We start from the raw sequence: 17,076 nt of genomic DNA, 5'->3' as shown, positions 1-17,076 counted from the left end.
GTGCACACATGCACGTTCTTGGAGGGTAAGCTCACGGCCCCTGCGTATTTCCGTGTGCATCTCCAGAGCAGAAGGACGTTGTCTTTCCCGCCGGTAGGGACTCCATCGGGTCAGTGAATTGAACACTGATGGAGTTTCTTAATCTGTCGGCCGGGTCCCCCCGCTGTCGGTTGTCCAGAGCGCCACAGGGACGGCGCCCTCCCTTGTAATCTGTTTACTTCACCCACATCTGTGGTCAGCCGGCCCAGAATTAATGGAGCCAGAGGGTCACGGGGTCGCTTGTGTCCTTTACCCCGCGCCTCACACACAGCTGTCCTAGAATGGCCACCAGTGTAGGACTGGGAACAGTTCACGCGTTTTGGGGGGTCTTTGGTGGAAGGAGGAGGATCCCTGGGCTGTGTGATGAGCGACCAGCAGCCATACTGTGTTTGAGAGTCACTCGGAAGGTGCTCTTTGTAGGACTTTGCTACTATCTAGGTAAAACGTTTATATTTTATTTTCGGTATTGAAGGATTTTTTTTTTAAAGATTTTATTTATTATTTGATACAGAGAGAGAGAGCGTGCGCACAAGCAGGGGAAGTTGCAGTCGGGGGGAAGCAGGCTCTCCACTGAGCAAGGAGTCCCCACACGGACTCAGTCCCAGGAGCCTGGGACTGTGACCTGAGCCGAAGGCAGGCTCCCTAGCCGACCAAGCCCTCACATGTCCCAGGCTTGATTTTCTATATGGATTTTTGTTGTATGATTCTATGAAATATTTGCACAGTATAATTCATATATGTGTGTCTATCCCACAGGTCAGGTATACCCATATGTTTTCATTGCAAGAGTGGAAACCATGAGCGTTGAAGTCTTTCTCTTTTTTTAAGATTTTATTTATTTGACAGAGAGCAAGGGAGGGAACACAAGCAGGGGGAGCAGCAGAGGGAGAGGGAGAAGCAGGCTCCCTGAGCAGGGAACCGGATGCGGGGCTCGATCCCAGCACCCTGGGATCATGACCTGAGCCAAGGCAGGCGCTTAGTGATTGAGCCCCACCCCGGGCCCCCCCATAAGCACTGATTTCTAGTCCGTGAAGTGGTGACGTACGTGGGAGGGGCGCTTGGTGTGTAGTTCACTGTGACCGGCAACAGAGAACCAAGAGGGCGTGAGGCGATGAGAGGGGCGGAGGGAGTCGAGTAATAAGTGTTTGTGGCTGAAACTAGATAGCAGGTACATGGGTCCTCACTGTTAAATTCTTTAAACTTCGCTGTGTTTGAAATTTGTAGTTAAAATGTTGGAAAAGAAAAAAAAATTGGCATGCTTCCAAAGTCAGATCTGTGATTAAGGTGCCCCCTTTCTCCTGTCCCTCTCTTTCCGGAATGTTTGGGTAGACGTCAGAAGTTTAAGCTTTACACAGGGAGTCACACCACTCCCCTTCTTGCTTTGGCTGTGTGCCCTGCCCACTGCCCATGGCGACTCGGCCCCTGAGCAGCTGCCTTCTTAGGAAAGCCAGGGTCTGCCGGCCCGTGGCTCTCACGCGTGCCACGGTCTCTCTGGCCGCATTCGTGGAGACTCTGAGCGCATCGTGCGGCCCTCTGCCAGGTTCCGTGTTGCCCCAGAGCTGCGGAGGAGGTGTTTGCGGGGAGGGGGGCCTCCTGTGGTGCTTCGTTTAAACGGAGACACCAGGTGGCCGTGGAGACCCTGTGAGTCGGGATCGCCTAACTGCCGGGGCGCCAGTGCGCTCCGTAACCGGGGGCGGCTCTTGGACCCCGTGCGGGGTGTTTGGTTTCCGTTTTGGAGAGGGGGTCTTTCATGAGGGGTTTCAGCGGTCGCGACAGGAGTATGATCGAATAAAACATGGAGGCAGAAACCTCTGGCGTCCAGACTGCAAACGGCATCCCCGGAGCTCCCGACGCGGGACTCCTGAAGGTCGAAACCACTGACCTCAGGAACCCGCAGGTCATTCGGAGTCAAGCTCCTGCTGCTGCCGGTCCCGAAAGCAGACCTTTCGGCTGGTTCTCTGTTCGGGATGCGACCTGAGCTCTGCCCATCTGCATAGCGCCAATACCCCGCAGCAGAAAGTTCTCGGGTTGTTCTGCCAGGATTTGACTCATTTGTGATGATATACCCAATTAGGATAGCTTGGTTTGGGATTACCTTTGTCTTCCTGACCCTGTGGCCGGGGTTTCTGCCAGGGGGGGCTCTGCCAGTGACCCTCAAGCTGCGTTTCGGGGCCCGCTCCGTCCGCTGCAGGGAGTCGGGACCCTGGGGGCCTGGTTTAGGCTGCAGACGAGCCAGAGTCCAAGCCCACCTGCTGCCCCGAGCGCCGTGCTCTGCCCGCCAGCCGGCAGGAGGCCGACCGCAGGGGCCTTTTCCATTCCTCCGCCCCCCCCCCACCCCGCCACTCCCTCGCCTGGGAAGGCCGGTGCTCTCCCTGCAGGAGCCGCACGCGCGCTGCGATAGCCTCTTTCCCGGAGACGGGGATCACCTCGCCCCTGGACTCTCGCCTCACGTACCCAAACCTCTTTGGAAGGAAACTGTTTACCCGAAGGTGTTTTGAAACTGACTTGCCCCAGTGAAGGAGCCCACCAAAAAATTGTGTGAACGGCCTTCCTCAGTCCTGAGAGCGACCACACACTTGACGAGAGACTGTGATGCGGCCACCTGCGTGTCACCGTCTTCTCGTCCTGAGTCTGACTGGAAAGCACGGGGCAGCCTGAGGAGGGGCAAAGCTGGCAGGGCTCGGGCTGTGTTTTATCGGGGTGTCAGCCTTTTCTGCTCCACAGCTCTCCTTTATAGCAGGGGCTGAGCCGTGCCGGAGTCGGCGTGGAGCGGCTCCGGGCTCCGCTGAGTCTTCTGCCTTTACCGCCCGAACAGATTGGCACACAGAACAGCCTGGAGCTTCTGGAAGACCCGAAAGCTGAGGTGGTGGATGAAATTGCTGCCAAGCTTGGCCTGAGGAAGGTACTGAGGCATTCTACTGGCCTTTGAAGGGGGGGCCGGGGCTCGCTCTCGGGGACATCCAGGTGGGTGGCGTGGCCAGGCCTCGCCTGGGACCGAACTCCCAGCTGCTTGAGGTCAGCTGCAGGCCCAGCATGTTGTAAAGCCTGCTTGTGTTTTCCGGATGCCATAGCTCTTACGTTCCTCGGATTTGAGCTAGAGTATTTCTCTGATTCAAAGAAAATGCAAACAAATGATGCCTGTGCTGGCGCCGTCGTGTTGAGATCTGCTGGGCACGCTTCTGGGATGGCTTCAGAGGCTGAAGGAAAGAGGCAGCAGGAGCCAGACCCCTTTGTCCTGCCCAGGAAGGAGCCTCGCTGCTGGGTTGTGTGTCCTCCCCACAGCACCAGGCCCAGCCTCTCAGTGGGAGCCCTCCCTTCACGTGTCTTTGCCGCCCGGTCATTTTTTAGCTTCAGGCTCTTGGAACCTCCGGCGCTCCCTCTTCTGTCATCTCTGGATTTCCTGGTGCTAATTTAGGTGTCTGAGCCTGGGAGGTTTCCTAGTTTTACCGGGCAGTTAGAAGACAGGGAAGACCTTTTGTTTTGAGTCTGTTGATCGGGTTTGTGTCATGTCCTTGGTGGAACTCCCAGGAACTTCACAGAAGGCTTTCTACACGTAAATATGGAATGTGAATTTGTTTTTTTGTTTTTTTCAAAAGATTTTATTTATTTATTTGACAGAGAGAGAGATCACAAGTAGGCAGAGAGGCAGGCAGAGAGAGAGGGGAAAGCAGGCTCCCCGCTGAGCAGAGAGCCCGATGTGGGGCTCGCTCTTAGGACCCTGAGATCATGACCTGAGCCGAAGGCAGAGGCTTAACCCACTGAGCCACCCAGGCGCCCCTGGATTGTGAATTTGAATACCTCTTAGAATTGCGATGTTCATAGCTATGTAAGTTTTATCCTTTTTTTAAAAAAAGATTTTATTTATTTATTGGACAGAGAGCACAAGCAGGGGGAGCAGAAGGCAGAGGGAGAGGGAGAAGTGAAGTCAGACGCTTAAATGACTAAGCCACCCAGGCACCTTATAAGTTTTATCCTTTGTTAATCAACTTAGTGAGAAATGAACTCCCTACCGATAAATGGGGAAAATAGGGAATGTGTTTGTAAGCCTAGGGGCTTGTAGAGCAAAGTCATTTTAACAAAGGGTTTAAGAAACACAGTCCTATTGTTTCTAGTAAGGAATCAGCTTTTTTTTTTTTTTTTAAATAGGTGCTACACCCAGTGTGGAGCCTGAGGTGGAGCCCAGCGTGGGGGTTGGACTCACACCCCATGAGGTCCTGACCTGAGCTGAGGTCAGGGGTCGTAGACTTAACCGACTGAGCCACCAGGTGCCCCAGGAGTCAACGTCTTGATTTAGGGTCATATTTTGGTTTAAGTTTTTGACGTTTCTCTTGTTCAAAAGGGAAGGTAGTGTAACTTTTGGACCTTTGTTTTGAACGTGCAGTTTGTGATGGCTGTAGTTGTTAGATCTCCAAGGGACTGAGGCCCGGCTCTGCTCTGCTCGCCGCTTCGGTCCGTTCACACCGCAGGTCTCTGTTTCTTCGCTGCATCCTCCGTGGGCTTTTTGTTTGCTTGGGTATTTTTGAAGAAAATAAAGTTCTCCACGTTGGCGTGGTCTTGTGTGCAGGAGATGGATTTGAAGAGTTTTGTATCAAGGTTCTGCCGGACAGGTCATGGGCACCATGTCGCTTCTCCAAAGGACGTGTCCCTGGGGTCCAGCCCCACTCATAAACCTCGCAGCCCGGTCCTGGTTCAGGAGGGCTAGGGATCGCAGAGCACCAGACAGACAGCTGCCCGGGGCTGGCATTGAGGGCGCCGTAGTGACGGGCCTTCAGCTCCTTGTGCCCTCACCTGCTCTCCTCAGTCCTGTAGCGGAGCGCAGAGGAGCCACTGGGTGAGGACTCCGTGGCGGTCGTCCTTATTTTCCGTGTCTTCTAGGGAGTCCGTGTTCTTACCTCATGGGTAAAGCCTTAGCGTCTGAAATAGCATTGTCTCTCTTTGCTTGCTCGTTGTCTGTCTTCCTCTTTGGGGTGTAGGGATTCTGTTAATCTTGTTCGCCCTGGGGTTCCCCTGACCCCAGGACGGTGCTGGGTACAGAGTTGCTGCTATGGGGCTTCTAACAACGTGACGAGCTCTGCTCGTGCACCATCGCCTGCGGTCCAGCAGCGCAAGAGGACGGCGGCCGTTTTCAGCCGGGTGGACTTTGAAAGCCCTGGTAGCTTAGCAGAGGATCCGACTCGCCTAGAAAGAATTGGGTCACTACGTCTCTTACAGAAATGCTCTTAAGGTCTCTGAGCAGAGGCCAGAAAACATTCATCACCTGCTTCAGAGAGAGGCTCAGAGGACACTTTCCTTTTCTGCAGGTTGGCTGGATATTTACAGACCTCGTCTCAGAAGACACCCGGAAGGGCACCGTCAGATACAGCCGCAATAAGGTGAGGGCGGACAGAGTGCCCAGTGCCTGCTTGGCTCCGCCTGCAGCTTGGTTCTAAGCCAGCTCTGGCTCAGTGCTGGCAGGTGGCTCTGCCCAGCTTATCCTGGCTTTTTTTTTTTTTAAAGATTTTATTTGTTTATTTGACACGGAGGGAGGGAGAGAGAGCGCGCGTGCAAGCACAAGTAAGGGGAGCAGCAGAGGGAGCCCAGTGCGGGGTTCGATCCCAGGACCCTGGGATCATGACCTAAGCCAAAGGCAGACGCTTAACAACTGAGCCATCCAGGTGTCCCTCATCCTGGCTTTTAGATGAAATTATTTTCAACACTGTGTTCTCCATAAATTAAGGGCGGGTCCGTTGATTGTGACTTGTGGAGCAGCACCCCCAGCCCCCGACCTTCACCGGCTGGTGTTTTTTGGAGGTCAGCCTGTGGGGGTGGATGCCGGATGGTTCTGGTCTTGTTATTTGTGGTGGAACAGGAGGGGCCCGTGACAACTAGGGACTGTAGGTGTCTGTTTCGTGCAGTGTTGACAGGCCAGTTTAGTCCTGGGTGTTTTCTAAAGAAATAGGAGTGTATCTCCACGTGATGCTGTAAAACTTGACAGGCCGGCTCTCTTTTCCTAGGACACCTATTTCCTGAGTTCGGAAGAATGTATCACCGCAGGAGACTTCCAGAATAAGCATCCTAACGTGTGTCGGCTCTCTCCAGACGGACATTTCGGCTCCAAGTTCGTCACTGCGGTGGCTACAGGTATGTGCTCTGTTCTCTTTTGGCAGTTTCATTCTTAGCTCAGCTACTAGAGAGTTCCGTAATGTGCCCCTGGGACACGGATTCCTCTTTCTGTTTTATGGTAAAAATCCTGAACTCGCTGCATCACCCGCAAAACCACTAGAATCAGGGGCTCAGTATAGCCCTTCTCTCATCCGCTCACGTTCTAAGTCGAAGTCAGCTTGATTCTGGGTCTTAGCTCGGGGCTGCCTTCGCCCTTTCCAGTAACTGAAGACGACCCTCTGGCTCTGTAGGAGGAAAGGATTTACTGTTTGTTCCTGATTTTTGATATTATGAGTCTTGTTAAGACCATTTCTGAGCGCGTGTGTGGGAGAGAGGGCACGTGCGTTTGAGTCCATGTCATGTTCGTTACAAATGCATCGTAAAAAGTTGTGGCCTGTAAGAAGGTGCCATCAAATCTTTGATAATATGCTTGGCCTGTTATCTTAGAAAAACACTGGTCGTAGGACTTTACAATTTAAAAAGAATAGGAATTTTAAACTCGGAGAGCCAACTTGTGACATCATCGTCTATTTGCTAATTTTTTAAAGTAAACACTAACTTGGGTCCTGTGAGGACCTGGTTTCTGCTCTCGCTGAGCCGGAGACCCAGTCTGTTCACGGTCGCCGTCGTTCCCCTAGGTCTGTAGAAAGCCCCCCCAGTTTAACAAACACCAGCCCACAGGGAGCCCAGACATGTTAGTAAGTGACTGGATCCCCTCTTAATGCCATCGAGGGGACTGTCATGGGAACCATGAAGAGAAACACCGCCTGAATTCATAAGATCCATTTGGACTGACGGTCCGTTTCTTTTTGAAATGAGCGCACTTCAGAGGCTGCAGAGGCGGCGGCGGCATCTCTCGCGGCCGGTGTGAATCCGTCGCGTCGGTTGGTTTTCCTGGCACCGCTGTCGGGCCCGGTACTCAGGGGAGTGGATGGGAATGTTGACCAGGGTGACAGAAAGTAGTTCCTCGGCGTGGGGTGGTTCTGTGAGGACAGGTGGGGAGAGCAGCTTGGACCGGACGTCGGGGAGGGGACAGGAAAGAGCGCTCATCGCAGCATTCGGAATTCGCTGCACCTGCTCCGTAGCTGACCAAGGGGAGAAACGCGTTCCCTTTTCACTTCCCGCAGCACAGGAGGCACGCGTTCTGGGTACGGTGGTTTGGACTGGCGGTTCTCAAACCTGTCCGACACCCCCTTCGGAAACCCCCTCGTTCAGGATGCTTTGTGGTGCCCTTTACTGTCTGGAGAGGGAAACTCACAGATGACACCTCCCTGCTCCTGTGAATGTGGCAGAGCAACAGAGGGGCCAGCCAGCCGTAGCTCGGAGCATCCTGCTTCCGCTCACCAGGGCCTGGGGACTGATGCCCGCTGGGACAGACAGACAGGGACTGAGCCGGGGCGGCCAGCTGCGTACCCGCCTCCCTGGAGCCAGCGTTGGGCTTTCCTGAGACGCTCATCGTGCCTCCGGGAAGCTCTGAGCTCAACGTGCCCCCTTCCATCCGCCAGCTTGGTATCACTCTCCTAGAGAACTCACCGCGGATCCAAACTGTGCATTGGTGTTTGTGCCCACGTACAAAAAAATGGCTGATTCTTCTTTGTTGTAAAGATTTTATTTACTAGAGAGCAGTCATGAGGAAGAGGGAGAAGCAGACTCCCCGCTGACACAGGACTCGATCCCAGGGCCCTGGGATCACAATCCTTTGTTGTTTTTGTTTTAAAGATTTTATTTATTCGTTTGAGGGAGAGAGAGCACCCAGGTAGGGGGAGCAGCAGGCAGAGGGAGAAGGAGAAACAGGCTGTATACTGAGCAGGGAGCCTGATGTGGGGCTCAGTCCCAGGACCCTGGGATTGTGACCCGAGCCGAAGGTAGATGCTTAGCTGAGCCATCCAGGTGTCCTTAAAATACAGTTGATTTGAATCTGAGTTCATAAATGGGGGTTTTTGCTTATAAGAGCATGCAGGCATATTCAAGGTTGTGTGGGACTCCCCCAAACACAGCGTAGTCTGACCTCTTGCACTCCGGCTGCCAGCTCCCCCCCCACCCCCTGGCCCAGGCCCCGTCACTGAGGGCAATCAAAAGTACTTCCACAGATTCCAGAACTGCTGTCTCGGGTTTCACGGGCTCCCATGGTAACCTAGACCTTTTTTTTTTTTTTTTTAATAAAGATTTTATTTATTTATTTGACAGACAGATTTCAAGTAGGCAGAGAGGCAGGCAGAGAGAGAGAGAGGAGGAAGCAGGCTCCCTGCTGAGCAGAGAACCCGATGCGGGGCTCGATCCCAGGACCTTGGGATCATGACCTGAGCCGAAGGCAGAGGCTTTAACCCACTGAGCCACCCAGGCACCCCTAACCTAGACCTTTTAAGTACTTTGTCTGTGGGGAGTTATTCAGTGGGCCAAAGGAACTGGCATGTTTTCAGGATTATAAATAGTTTCTGCTTGGGGCTGCCCGTACCTTCAGTCACTGATTCATACCTCTTGTTGGGAGACAGTAGATCATCTGTGGAGTTTTCCCTTCACAATCGCCACTTTACTGAAAGGCTTCAGAACCATGGACAGTAAATAACTTACAGTAAGATGTGCCGTTGGGGTCCCTGCATTTCTCTGCTGACGTCCCTCTCATTGAGCCCTGTGATGAGCTCAGCTCGCAGTCCTCCCGGGCTCCCGAGGGCAGCCAGCGGAGGGGCGGCCGTCCACAGCGTCGCACATCTTGGACCTCCAGACAGAGTGTGCTGTCCCCCTGTGTCAGTGGTTCTTGACCAGGAACGTGCCCCTGCCCCATGGAGCTGTTTGAACTGTGCTTGCCGTGGCCCGTCCCCAAGTCCCTGATGGGCTGGGAAGGAGCAGGCCTGTGTGTGTGTGGGGTGGGGGGGGGCCCGCTCCCAGGAGACTGACTGCTGCATCCGGGGTTTGTGGTACTTCTCCCTGAGCTGCTGCGGAAGCCGCCCCCCCCCCCCCCCCCCGCCTCTCCCTGCCAAGAGCAGCTCTAGCGTGAGACCTGTGGAGGAGGAGCGTGATGATCGTGTGGGCGCTCGAAGAGTCGGGGGAAGGGGAGCGCATCATGGAGCCTACGTTTAAACTCCCTGCCCTGGTGCTGGCCTCTCTGTGTCTCCGCGGGCCGGCCACCCACGTCTCTGGGCCGTGGGCGTCCCCCCCCACCCCCCCAGGCGGCGGCCTAGGCACCATGTGCTTCCGCCACAGGCCCTTTCCTCCCACGTGCAGCTTTCCTTGGCAGATTGATGACTTGAGAAGGGGACAGTCCTGTTGTCCGCTGGTCCCACTGCCTCGGCAGCCCGGCCAGTGTGGGGTTTCTGGAAAGGATAAAGAAGCCAGGAGGGCTTGCTGTCCTGCTTCTCCACACGGGAAAGGGCGGCTTACAGTTCCTCTCGTCGAATCCACCTTTGGAGACTATCCATTTGGATTAATTTTGCTTTAAAAAAAAAACAAACAGTATTTGAGAGGGAGAGCGACAGAGCACGTGTGGGGAGGGGCAGAGGGAAAGAGAGCGAAATTCCAGCAGATTCCACAACCCTGGGATCATGACCTGAGCTGACACCAAGAGTCAGACACTTACTTACCTGACTGAGCCACTCAGGGAGCCCTGCTGGTTTGTTTGTTTTTTTAAACCAGCCTTCAGTTTCACAACTACTGTTTTCTGTTTTTCTCTGTTTTTCAAAGGCCAAGTGTTTTTCTTTTATGACCCATCACACTTTAATGCTAAATCTAAAAGCCAGGTCAGGGGCGCCTGGGGGGCTCAGTTGTTAAGTGTCTGCCTTTGGCTCAGGTCATGATCCCAGGGTCTGGGATTGAGCCCTGCATCGGGCTCCCTGCTCGGCAGGAGGCCTGCTTCTCCCTCTCGCACTTCCTCTGCTGTGTTCCCTCTCACTGTCTCTCTCTGTCAACTGAATAAATAAAATCTTTAAAAAAAAAAAGAAAGCCGGTGCAAATTTATAACACCTGAAGTCAAACAAGAGCCAGATGCACACTGGGGGGGTGGGCGGCCCCACAGGACTCCTTCCCCCCCTTCCCCACTGCTCCTTCGCACCCAGTGTGCCCCTCTGGTGCGTGACACGTCCCTAACCCCAAGCGCACCAGAGAGAGGCACCCTGTGTCCGCGGCCTCAACGTTAGACAGTGGTCGTGGCCAGCTCCCCTGAGCGTGTGCGCGAGGGCCAGAGACCCTGAGCTTGCTTGTCCAGTGGGCCTCCGGAGCCCGCTTGCGCTTTTGGAAGCCGGCCACGGCCAGTCTCCAGTGCACGAAGCCGAGCAGAGGCCAGGCCACTGGCTTGTCCCCTGTCAGGCTCTTCTGCCCCCGCCTCTCACAGTCTCTGTTTGGCCACCAGGTCTGGTTTCTAGTGCGTGTTTGAAAGCCAGAAGAAATTTCTATTCCCTGATCAGTATTTTGTTTTTGTCAAACTTAAATAGAGCTGTTGCGGGGTTTTCTGAATTCTCTCAAGGCGGAGGCGGCCGCACCGTTAGCGTTGTCAGAGCCTCACCCGACGGCGCAGGGGGCGCAGGAAGTCCCCCGTCCGCGCCGTGTGCTCTTCCCTCTTCCGGAGGCCCGGGGCCCACCGTCCCCGGGGTGCCGTCCTCCCTTCAGGATCCCATCTCAGCCGGGTGCCTGCTCCGTTGAACTTCCTGGATGGTTCCCTCTCAGCAGCTTTTGCACTGTCCATGTCCCTAATCTGAAGTCCCATTGGAGGTTTTGTGGCGGGACGACAGAGCTTGGGGTGCGAGGCACGCCGGGGCGGTGCCCGGCTCCGGGGCAGTGTCTGCAGCGCCCGGGTCGGTGCTGGAAGACGGTGGGGCGGCGGTGCTGGCGGCTGCGGGGTAGAGACCACGGTACAAACACTGGCCTCGTTTTCGCCATTTGTCCCGTCCGTCGCCATCGCCCCGCTCCGTCCACTCCAGAACAGAAGGTTGTTGGGACGCGGGGCTCTGCCTGCCATTCTGCCCCTGGTGCTCCACGGCTCGGCGCGCTGCAGAGCTGCGGGCGCGTCCCCGGCCGCATGCTCAGGCCACTCGCCAGGTGGCCATCAGATGCCTTCGATCTCTTACCCAGGACAGACTCGTGCGAGCTCATTTGTTCTGTGGGTCCGAGGAGACGAGTAACAGATGCAGACTTGACTCGAACCTCCTCGGGTGGCCTCCCTCCATGAAGGTCTCTCTCGCACAGGTGGTCCCGACAACCAGGTCCACTTCGAAGGGTACCAGGTGTCCAATCAGTGCATGGCGCTGGTCCGCGATGAGTGCCTGCTGCCCTGCAAGGACGCCCCCGAGCTCGGCTACGCCAAGGAGTCCAGCAGCGAGCAGTACGTGCCTGACGTGTTCTATAAGGTGAGAATGCCGCGGGGCCAAGAGAGTCGCGGCCGGAGAACGATGCGAGCGCCGACCAGGGTCCGACGCTGGCGGCTCCGAGCGCGCCCCGTGGGCGAGGGCCTTCCAGAGCGTGTGCGGGGCTTCTCTCCAGCAGCCGGGCCGCGGGGCCTGGGACGCTGGCTCGGCCGTTGCAGCTCAGACGCCATTTCCGTGTCTCAACATAAGGGCCTCATGAGTTCCCGTCTTACCCACGGTCCTAGGGAGGAGGCCGGGAGATGTTCCAGGACCGTGTTTCGAATTCTGAGGGTGCCGAGCGTTCAGTATCTTTTTGGTGTTTGGTTTCGGTGCGTTTGTCGTCGTCCTCCTCCGGGGACTCTGTGTGTTCGGCTGCTTGACGCTGTCCTGCAGCTCACTGATGGTCCGTCCACTTGGTTTCAGTCTGTGTGTGTTGTTGTTTTTAAGATTTTGTGTACGTATTTGAGAGAAGAGAGAGAGACAGCAAGAGAGAGCAAGAGCAAGGGAGGCAACAGAGAGAGAGGGTGTAGCAGGCTCCCCGCTGAGCAGGGGACCCAATGCGGGGCTCGATCCAGGACCCTCGATCATGACCTGAGCTGAAGGCAGACGCTTCCCTGACTGAGCCACCCTGGCTTTTTGTCTTTTTTTTTTTCTTTCTGTGCTTCATTTTGAGTTGTCGGCATCGTGGAGTTTTGCAGCCTGTACGTCCTGACTTGTGTGGGATCTGGGCTGTGACCGCTGCTGGCCCGCGGCCCTTGTGGCCCCGGCGCTGAGGCTGTCTCTGCCGTGGCTTTCACCTGGCACTCCCGTGTCTGCCCTCGACCGCGAGCACATGTGTGGGGCAGTTTAGAGGAACGTCCCACTGTTCTCATCTGTTGCTCGGTCTGTCATTTCTGGGTCAATTTTGTTTTTTTTAAAAAAATTATTTATTTATTTATTTGACAGACAGAGATCACAAGTAGGCAGAGAGGCAGAGAGAGAGGAAGAAGCAGGCTCCCTGCCGAGCAGAGAGCACGATGCGGGACTTGATCCCAGGACCCTGAGATCATGACCCGAGCCGAAGGCAGAGGCTTAACCCACTGAGCCACCCAGGCGCCCTCTGGGTCAGTTTCGATGGGTCGATTTGTTCCCTTCTGATGATGGGCTGTGCTCCTGGTGTTTCGAGATCCTTGTGTCCGGCACTCGGATCGTCTGCGGGTTTGCAGCTATTGTCTGTTTTCCTTTGTATTGTCTGTCTTTTCTTCAGGGGTTGGGAAGTGTTAGGTGTGCTGGTCATGGCATATGAAAAAGCCACAGGCCCGGAGGACCTTTACCGCCAGGGGGGGCCGCCCCTTCCTCCGGTGGGGCCGTGGGTTGGCGGGCTGCCCGCTGCATCGGCGCAGTACTTGGCTGGATCAGGTCCGACTCGCGTCTGTGTGGGGCTCCGTCTGCTGCTGACTCTTGCCTTTCCCTCGAGTGTAGCCTCCAGACTTTGCACTTTGGTCTCCTTGTCCCTGAAAGGCTGGAAAACTCGTTGTTTGTCCTCAAGAAGTCTCCACCTTGGCTGCCGCCTCGTGCAGTTTAGACACATGGGCGTTCCACCCCGTGAGCCGCGGGACTCGTGCACCATGTGACAGGGAGAGCGGCTGCGCGTTCGAAGCCCCAGCCCTGTGCAGAGGGTCTGCCTCTGAGCAGCGGCCCTCCACCAGGGAGGGACTGTCCTCGGACCCCTCGTGCTCTCCGCAGTGGGGAGAGCCTCAGCGTCACTCAGCACTCTGTCTGGGTTTTCGCCGCCCGGCTTGGTGGTTTCCAGGCCTTCTGCCCACTGCTCTGTGCCCGAGGTGCAGGCAAGCTGTGAAGGTGCCGCAGGCCCGCTTCAGGCCACCGCGATGTGGCTGCGGCGACGCAGCGGGTCAGGTGATGTGTCCGTTTCCCAGTGCAGGCCAGAGCTAAGCGCGCAGGAGAGGAGGTCTGCAAAACCACGTGCGTGCCGTGACTTAAAATGCTTCAGTGCGGAGAAACGCGTCATTTGAGCCTTTCGGATGTCTGTTTTCCGGCCACGCTGTGGATGGTTGCTGACGGAGCGGGGTGGCTCCCGCTGAAGGCTGGAGTGGCCGTGGCAGGTTCTTAAACTGTGACGGCAGTGATGTTTGCTGCATCGCCTGTTCCTTTCACGACCGAGTCCTCTGTGGCACGTGGCCCTGAGGGCAGTTCACCCACTGGAGGGCTTCTTCCAGAATCCGTCCTCTCCAGCCCTGCCGCTGCCTCATCGGCCAGTTTACGGAACGTCAGAGATCACTGCTCTCAGGCCACCCAACGAGGTTAGTAACGAGGTGGACATGATGCAGGAATCAGCAGCACGTGGCCCAGAGACACGAAGTAAGCATGTGCTGTTGGGAGAGTGGCACAGAAATCACTGCGCCCCACTGGGCCGCACGAGCCGCCGCCTGAGAACGCATGCGCTCGTGAAGCCCCAGCAAGGCGGGGAGATGAGGGGCGCCTGCGCTGAGGGACGGCAGGGCCGCTGCATGCCCCGCGCCCTCCCACAGTGGCAGCCTGATGCAGGGCTCGCTCCCAGGACCCTGAGATCATGACCTGAGCTGAAGGCAGAGGCTTAACCCACTGAGCCACCCAGACGCCCCATATATTTTTTTATTTTTTAAAGATCTTATTTACTTATTTGACAGAGACAGTGAGAGAGGGAACATAAGCAGGGGAGAGGAAGAGGGAGAAGCAGACTTCCCACTGAGCAGAGAGCCTGATGCGGGGCTCGACCCCAGCACTCTGGGATCATGACCCAAGGTGAAAAGAGACACTTCATGGACTGAGCCACCCAGGTGCCCCTCTAACAGCTTTTAAAATGCAGCTGGTAGGGCGCCTGGGTGGCTCAGGTCAGGATCCCAGGGTCCTGGGGTTGAGCCCTGAGTCCAGGTCTGGCTTCCCTGTAGTGGGGGGCCTGTCGTCCGTCTCCTTCAGCCCCTCCCCATGCTAGTGCCCATGCGGTGCGCGCGCCGTCTCTCAAATAAATAGAATCCTACAAACGAGAAAAAAGAGGCAATTATCAGTGCTATAGAAGTCCCGGGGAGCCCCCTCTGACAGGCTCATCATTCTTTGGTGTTTCTTACTCGCACGGCGTGTGTCCTCGTGTGCTCCTGTGTCGGCGTGGTGCAGTGGGGCCGGCAGGGTGTGGTCAGCTGTGCGGCCGCCCCTCACGCTCCCGCGCTGCGCCCCGGCTGTGCGGAGTCCGAGCGCGTGAGTTTCTACCAACAGGAAGCTGCGCCCCTTGCTGGGGCCACCGGTGGTCTGCAAGGTTTTGCTTCTGCGAGTCGCTCAGCTGTCAAGCTCTGGTCCCCGAATCCTGGTGTGTGTGTGCGAACACCTCTGGGTTGTGGAGGCCGGGCAGGCGCCAAGCCGTGGAACTGGGAGGCGGTGGGACCTGGGGGTTTCTTCCCACCAGGTGCCAGCAGTCAGGGAGTGTCCCTGTTCCCACGCCCTCACGCTCACTGGGTGTGGTCACGTGGAGCCTTTTTCACGTATTTCATCAATCAATAATCGGGCTAAATATTTTTTTAAAGGTTTATTTATTTGAGAGAGGGAGGGAGAAAGCAGAGGGAGGGACTAGAGGCAGGGAGAGGGAGAATCCCAAGCAGACTCTGCCCCCGAGTTCAGAACCCCATGTGGGGCTTGATGCCATGGCCCTGAGACCGTGACCAGAGCTGGATGCTCAGCCGCCCAGGTGCCCTCAAGTCAGGTGTTGCAGTGGCGTTTCTGAGGTGTGACTCATGTCCGGTACAATTCACCCATATTCACGGGCCCGCGTCTGATTTTAGAACACTTCTGTCCCCCAAACGGAGACCCCTTGCACCTTAGCTGCCAGTCCCGGGACTCCTGGCGGTCACGCATCCGCTTTCTGTCTGTGCGAGTGCCTGACGCGATCACGCCACGTGGGCTCGGCTGTGACGGGCCTGTTTGCCACTTTCCTGAGGTCTTTGGGTCTAGCCACATCTGTGGCCTGTGGCCGTGTCTTCCGTCTGTCTTCTGGACGTCATTCGGTGCCGAGGGTGCCAGACTCCTGGGGCGGGCTGGATGCCCAGAAGCGCAACTTATGAAGCTGGGGATGATCCCCTCGTAACAAAGGATTCACTTCCTCACCTGTGGGGAAAAGTAGAGGCCGGGCGGCGGCGTGGAATTGCATCGTCTGTGTTAATGGCCCGTGGGATGGGGCAGCGAGCGGGGCCGCCCAGCCGTGCCCCAGTGCTGCCTCCGGACCCCTGCTCGGACCCCTTCTGACTCTGGCTCAGCCCCGCGGCTGCGGCTCAAGGTGCTGCAGGGTCCGTGGGGGTCCTGGGGCAGCCGGCAGCGGCGTGGGTCCCAAGGCACGAGGTGTGCTCATGTCCACTGCTCTCTGCAAAGGCCTGCGGTGCGCAGGACAGTGGCTCTGCTGCTCCGGCCCCTTCCAGACCGCCGCGGCTGCGCGACTGCGCACTGGGCCACCTCTCGGGTCTGGGCCTAAGAGAACTCGTGGGGAGGGCGCCCCTTACCAGGGGACAGGAGCAAGAGGCCCCTAGCTCCTTGTGGAGGCTTCCTCTCCTCTTCCTCCCCCGTCCCGTATGGTGTTTGTTATTTTTTTATTACTTCTTTTTTTAAAGATTTTATTTATTTGACAGAGAGAGACAGCGAGAGGGGACACAAGCAGGGAGAGTGGGAGAGGGAGAAGCAGGCTTCCCGCGCTGAGCAGGGAGCCCGATGCGGGACTCAATCCCAGGACCCCAGGATCATGACCTGAGCCAAAGGCAAACACTTAACGACTGAGCCCCCCAGGCGCCCCGTCCTGTGGTGGTTAATAAACCGTTGTCCTTGGGGCGCCTGGGTGGCTCAGTGGGTTAAGCCTCTGCCTTCAGCTCAGGTCATGATCTCAGGGTCCTGGGATCGAGCCCCGTATCGGGCTCTCTGCTTGGCAGGGAGCCTGCTTCCTCCCCTCTCTGGCTGCCTCTCTGTCTACTTGTGATCTCTCTCTCTCTCTCTCTCTCTCTGTAAAAAAGAAAAAAAAAAAAAAAACGTTGTCCTTGATGGCACAGACCTCGCCCGTAGCTCCTGTGTGTGGAGCAGGTCCGTCAGTTTTAAACCGTAACTAAATGTTCGCACCAGACCGCTCCGCGCTGGGATCCCATGTGGAGAGTCGGAGCGTTCGTTACTGCCCTGCCTCCCAGTTCGTGCTGTACAGAGATGCGTCTGAAATGCTGTGATGTTGTGATGAAGACTCAGCGTTTCGACTCATTTCTAGCACCGAGGCTGCCGTTTTGAGCATCGGACAGTAATTTCATTTAACCCTTTCTAAGAAAGCCGGCGGGTCTGTGGGTGACAACGGCACCTGCCGTCCTCCTTGAAGAGCTCCGAGTGTCCTGCGGTGGGGCTTCCTCACCCCGGCTCTCTGCGCCTTTAGCCCCGGCCCCGCCCCGCACAAGCACCGGAAACCCTCCGCCCGAGACGTTGAGTATGTCCCTGTAGGAGGATCAGACTGCCGAGCGTCTCTTTCTGAAGTTCTTGAAATTGAACATCAAACAGGAAAGATTGTTTATAAAAT

The 17,076-nt window shown here is 56.3% G+C and overlaps 1 protein-coding gene across 1 annotated transcript in view; it reads left to right on the top strand.

Annotated features, from left to right (window-relative positions):
- Nucleotides 1–17,076, top strand: part of NPLOC4 (NPL4 homolog, ubiquitin recognition factor) — a 60,547-nt gene that overhangs the window by 23,986 nt on the left and 19,485 nt on the right. Inside the window, exons 9-12 of the mRNA XM_045984976.1 lie at nucleotides 2,855–2,941; nucleotides 5,340–5,411; nucleotides 6,033–6,159; nucleotides 11,356–11,516. Of these exons, the coding sequence (XP_045840932.1) occupies nucleotides 2,855–2,941; nucleotides 5,340–5,411; nucleotides 6,033–6,159; nucleotides 11,356–11,516 (447 nt within the window). The remainder of the gene's footprint in view (nucleotides 1–2,854; nucleotides 2,942–5,339; nucleotides 5,412–6,032; nucleotides 6,160–11,355; nucleotides 11,517–17,076) is intronic.

Source organism: Meles meles, chromosome 18, assembly GCF_922984935.1.
Source record: "Meles meles chromosome 18, mMelMel3.1 paternal haplotype, whole genome shotgun sequence".
Taxonomy (NCBI): domain Eukaryota; kingdom Metazoa; phylum Chordata; class Mammalia; order Carnivora; family Mustelidae; genus Meles; species Meles meles.
The sequence above is the reverse complement of the archived record's forward strand: the minus strand, read 5'-3'. Positions and strand labels throughout refer to the sequence as shown.